The sequence below is a fragment of the Orycteropus afer genome, unplaced genomic scaffold (genome assembly GCF_000298275.1).
Source record: "Orycteropus afer afer isolate SDZICR_OR568_19922 unplaced genomic scaffold, OryAfe1.0 scaffold00011, whole genome shotgun sequence".
NCBI classification, from domain to species: Eukaryota; Metazoa; Chordata; class Mammalia; order Tubulidentata; family Orycteropodidae; genus Orycteropus; species Orycteropus afer.
Window position 1 is genome coordinate 11,509,369 of NW_006921598.1, and position 3,759 is coordinate 11,513,127.

The 3,759-nt window shown below is 38.4% G+C and overlaps 1 protein-coding gene across 1 annotated transcript in view; it reads right to left on the reverse strand.

Annotated features, from left to right (window-relative positions):
• Nucleotides 1-3,759, reverse strand: part of CFAP206 (cilia and flagella associated protein 206) — a 79,875-nt gene that overhangs the window by 56,948 nt on the left and 19,168 nt on the right. The window contains exons 3-4 of the mRNA XM_007951484.2: nucleotides 2,995-3,078; nucleotides 1,071-1,161 (exon numbers count right to left, since the gene is read on the reverse strand). Of these exons, the coding sequence (XP_007949675.2) occupies nucleotides 1,071-1,161; nucleotides 2,995-3,078 (175 nt within the window). The remainder of the gene's footprint in view (nucleotides 1-1,070; nucleotides 1,162-2,994; nucleotides 3,079-3,759) is intronic.

Below are 3,759 nucleotides of genomic sequence, written 5' to 3' on the forward strand. Positions count from 1 at the left end.
CCTAGCTCCCGGAGACCCGATCCCTCTTGGGAGGGTAACAAGGGAAAGTGTTCAGTGCAGATCAGTGAGTAAGCACAAGCCCGCCTTGTTTCAGTACCTATGCTCTTCCTTCTTCCTTCAGTACGTAGTGATACTGCCTCAGAAACCCAAGGAGGGGTCGCTATGAGTCAGGGCTGACTTGACGGCACATAACAACAACAACAGGCTTAAATAAATGTAGCAGGAGACTATCTTCATGAGCATCCTAGTGGTGATTCTTGCAACTGATCCAATGATACAACCCATATTACCATTACAAGGGCATTGATTAACATATTGGCCATGCACAGTTCACACCTAAAATCTTACCACAAAAGCAACTAAGAATTTCTTGCAAATAATAATTAAAAAACCCTCACTTATATTTGCATCAATCGCATGATGATTTTTATTGCTTTAAAATGTCATTATTATCAAGTAAAAAAGCAAGATAGATTATTTTAAATAGATTTAGCATAACTAAAAGTACAATACATTGAGGGGGAAAAAAAACAAAGAAACCATCACCAAATGTTTAATAATTATTGCATCAGTAGGGGCAAGGCAGTCTACAGAGACATTCGTTTTCCTTCTCTTGTTTCCAACTAGTCTTTGATGTGTGTATTAAATTATCTGCAGAGTGAACTATGTTCTAAACTTAAATTTTCCATCTTTCATTTCTTTTATGGCCAGTTACATAATTTGGCTAAGCTGGTATGAGATGATAATATAAACCAGGAACAAAGAAAAACATCCAAATTAAAAACTTTGAACTTTAGTGGACTGGTTGTTTTAATTTCTAATTACTATGTGTTAGTGTCATGAAGGTTATAACACTTGGAAACATAATTATTATGGGCATCATAATTAGAATTAACTGTTAATACTCACAAAAGCCATTAGTGGTTTTCTTATTTAGCAATTCCAACATTATTATATTCTTCAAAGTTGGAAAACATGTCAAAATATTGCTCCCCTCCCAAAAGTGTTTGCTACTTAAAATGCAATATGAAATCTTTAAAAAATCATTGAAATGGGTAGAGATGTGTTACCTCGACTTGTATAATTCATATCAAAGTAGACTTGCATCTTAATGGTGTCCAGAGATGGATTTTTACTATCCAAGAGCCGAGCCACACAAAGCTAGAAAAGAATAGCCCATGAATGCTTCTAGTTACATTTTCTGAGGCACTCAGCTTTCCAAAGTTATTTTCAAAAGTAAAGGGACCCATCAAAGCAAGGTTGTGATACTTAGCCACCAATAACCCCTTTTATTATTATTCTCTTTGAGGATTTTATACTTTATAGCCTATGCAACCAACAATAGTTATTTATAATAAATTATTCCCCTACTATTTAGTAGGTAACAAGTTATTTCTTCTGAGTTAACCAGTATCACCATGCCCAGATGCAAACAGTCCATCTGAAGGCAAGAAACTTGACATTCTGGTTAGTCTGTGCAGTTTAAATGTGGACAAATGTCCCACAAAACTAACAGTGCTCTAGAGCTCTTCTAGAGTTCCTTATTACTGTTTTATTTGAGTCTTGAACAACAATCCTTCTTTGCTGATGGTAGGGTCATATGCATTTTATAAAAACCTGTTGCAGCTATCCTCTTTAGCTCACAAAAGTTTTATAGCTCTGCCTTCTATTTCAAAAGTTCCTCTTCTGGTTTTTTTTTTTTTTCCTGCTCTCTCTCCCTGTCTCCCTGTCCCTCTCTCCCTCTCACTCTTTCTCCCTCCCTCTCTCTCTCTTTCGCTTTTAACATAGGTAACTCAACCCACTTCTCTCCTTTGTCCTTTTTAGATTGGGTTGTTGTTGTTATGTGCCATCGAGTCTCATAGCGACCCCTCCTTGGGTTTCCGAGGCAGTATCACTATGGAAGTAGATTGCCCCATCTTCCTTCCGAGGAGCGGCTGGTGGGTTTGAACCGCCAGCCTTCTGGTTAGCAGTCAAGTGCCTTAGGCACTACGCTACCAGAGCTCCTTAGTCAACCTGAATTTCTTTCCTTTTTCTTTTTTTCTTTGTCATCTCACTCCTTAAAACCAAAATCAAACGAAACTCACTGTCATTGAGTAACTCATAGCGACATCCATTGGATTTCCAAGGCTATAAATCTTTCCAGAAGCTGACACCCAATCTTTCTTCCACAGAGCAGCTGGTGGGTTCAAACCACCAACCTTTTGGTTAGCAGCCAAATGTCTTAACCACTACACCACCAGAGCTCTTTATCTCTCCCTTTAGTGTTAATTTATTACAGCTGGAAACCACATTAGCAACATCACCCTCACACCCACCTCCTCCAGCTGAAATCTGCTTTCCTGAGGTGTGCGGAAGTAGAGGTGGAGGTAGAACGTAGGAGTGACAACTGGACACTATTTTTATGGAAGCCTGTGCACCTAGATCATCCAAGGAAAAGTACTATTCTAAAACCAGACTTTACAAATAAAAGGATTAGCTCATCTACATGATTTTTAACTCAGATAAGGATACTATTTATCACTTGAATTATGATATATTTTGCTAGTTTATGTATCTGTGACTTTAAAAGTATATTGAGCTTGATTCTTTTCAACTTAGTTGAACTGGAGGAAGAAATGAACCATGATAGAAAAACTCTCCTCCAAGGCTGCCAATAAGTTTCTGTCTGGTTATCACAGTCATTTCCACTATTGCTTCATGCATCTGAAGGCAATGGTGACTAATACAAACACTGTAGTTAGAATTGAAAGAGATCATGCTTGGTAAAGCAGAGGGTCAGCGAAAAAGGGGAAGACTCTCAATGAGATGGACTGACACAGTGGCTGCAATGATGGGCTCAGGTATAGCAAGGATTGTGAGGCTGGCACACAACCAGGCAGTGTTTTGTTCTGCTGTGCATAGGGTTGCAATGAGACACAGCCAACTCAATGGCACCTAACAACAGCTAGAATTGAGAACAAGTAATTCCAACTTTGAGAATTGCTAGATAATCACCTTAACAAGTTTCTGCACGTCACTTTTTATGAGAGTTCTATCCATATTAAAGCCATTACGAGGATCCAGGACAATAGCCTTCACCTGAGAGTAGGAAAAGAGTTAATTAAATAATTTTATTATTTCAAATCATTATGAAATTAACTTAATATGTGTCCATTTTTTACTACCACCTCTTGCTTACTCAGGAGTTGATTATTCAGCTGTTTCATATTGCCTAATTCATCAACACCTTCATCAGAGCTTGAAGAAAAGGAAGCAATAAACATCAAAATTGCAAACAGTGCTAGAAAAAATAGTATGAAATAAAAAGTGGAAAGCAAAGGCTAGATTTGAGGTTGGGAAATCATTTGCATATTTTACTATATTTTTATTGTGTATTATTAACCAAAGGGAGCTCTGGTAGTATAGTGCCTAAGGCACTTGACTGCTAACCAGAAGGCTGGTGGTTCAAACCCATCAGCCACTCCTCAAAAGGAAGATGGGGCAATCTACTTCCATAGTGATACTGCCTCAGAAACCCAAGGAGGGGTCGCTATGAGTTGGGTCTGACTTGACAGCACATAACAACAACATTATTAACCAAAAGCAAGAACAGAGAGATCATAGCAATGAGTAATATTTATAATAACAAATAAAAATACATGTTAAAAAGTTTCTACACAGGGGGACCAGGTTTGCTGGCCCAATAGAGCCTGGTGTAACCACTGAGACTATGGCCCCTAGCTGCCCTTCAGGTCTGGAATTGAACCCACAACTGTGGTT